The sequence below is a fragment of the Metopolophium dirhodum genome, chromosome 9 (assembly GCF_019925205.1).
Source record: "Metopolophium dirhodum isolate CAU chromosome 9, ASM1992520v1, whole genome shotgun sequence".
NCBI lineage: Eukaryota > Metazoa > Arthropoda > Insecta > Hemiptera > Aphididae > Metopolophium > Metopolophium dirhodum.
Window position 1 is genome coordinate 3,478,387 of NC_083568.1, and position 1,732 is coordinate 3,480,118.

General features: G+C 28.5%; 1 protein-coding gene across 1 annotated transcript; it reads left to right on the forward strand.

Annotated features, from left to right (window-relative positions):
* Positions 1–576: 576 nt before the first annotated feature.
* Positions 577–1,452, forward strand: LOC132952375 (putative nuclease HARBI1). Its single transcript, XM_061024663.1, has one exon. The coding sequence runs from the start codon at positions 577–579 to the stop codon at positions 1,450–1,452; it is 876 nt and encodes a 291-aa protein (XP_060880646.1).
* Positions 1,453–1,732: the final 280 nt, after the last annotated feature.

Genomic DNA, 1,732 nt, shown 5'->3' on the forward strand with positions numbered 1-1,732 from the left:
AACCCAACTTCTTCATCTTCGTGTTCATTTTGTTCAACATGTTCATCTTCATCAGTTAAATCAAGTTCGCTGTTATTATCAGAATCGTCGAGTGTGGGAATTATAGGGTCTCGAGGTATATTGGTCGCTGTATTTCTAGGTGTCATATTATCTTTCAAAAATAACAACTGATTAAAATATGGCCATTTTGAGGATTGTGGTGTGAATCCTTGTCCAGATTTAGGTTTAGGCACTTTCTTAAACTCTTTTCTAAACGTGTCTCTTAAACCTTCCCATTTTTTCTTCGCTTCTTCGGCTAAAATGCATTACATATTATATATATTAAATTTCAGTAATTATACTTAATTAATTAAATTGTTTGATTAATTTGGTTAAGTATGTAGTAGGTATGTTTATATTGAGTAATATGTTATATTCATTAATATGTACTATATTGTAAAAGCCGTAAAAAAAAATATCAACACATTTAAATAATGTTTAGTATATGTTTAGTTAAGATTTTATATAATATTTTAAATATTTTGCAGATATTTATCAACTGGTATGTCATTTCGAGCATTAGCACTTTGCTTTAAAATGCATAATACTACGGTTGGTGCAATTGTATATGAAGTATGTGACGCAATATGGAATAGACTATCGACAACACATTTATCTATTCCAACTCCAGAAGATTTTTTAAGTACAGCAAATGAATTTAATGTGAAATGGAACTTCCCACATTGTATTGGCTGTATAGACGGAAAACATATACGTTTACGAAGTCCTACTCACTCTGGGACTATGTATTATAATTATAAACATTTTTTTTCCATCGTACTACAAGGTGTATCTGATGCCAATTATAAATTTATATTTGTTGATGTTGGAGCGTACGGAAAACAAAGCGACGGAGGAACATATGCATCATCAACTTTGTCAACTTTTATAAATAATGAAAATAATCTACCAAAATCATCTAATTTGGAGGGAACATCTGTAGAAGTACCGTTTTTTATGTTAGGTGATGACGCTTATCCATTAAAACATAATATTATGAAACCCTTTTCTAAACGACTATTATCAAAAGAAGAACGTATTTATAATTATCGTCATGCTCGTGCCCGTAGATGTGTAGAAAATGCTTTTGGAATTATGGTATCAAAATGGAGACTCTTGCATAAACCCATTGAAACAACAGTAGACAATGCAATTAAAATAGTTCAGTGTATTTGTCTTTTACATAACCTTATAATAGATAAAGAAGGGCAACCATGTGCACAAACACTAATATCTGCTGCGAGTTCGTATGAAAACGATAGAAATGAAAAAAATGTAAGGACAAATGTAATAAGACCATTTAATCGGAGTTCAAACTTGGCGACTTTCGTAAGAGATACATTAAAAAATTATTTTATTAGTCCTATAGGATCGATTTCATTTCAAGAACAGTATGCAAACGTTCAAAAGTAGTTTAGTTTAATTGTAGGTATAATACTATAATGAGTAATGACTATTAAGTATTATGTTAAAATTGTATTATTACTTGTATTGTATAGGTATTATTATTTATTATTATTATTATTTTTGATAATTTAGCTACATTTATTATTATAATTGTATAACTTTAATCTTTTGATTACAAAACAAATTTCTTTTTATAATTAATATTAATATAAGTTTAAATAATGCATTACCTGTTGTACCCAGATTTGTAGCAATACGTGTCCATATTAAAATTTTTTCATCTCTA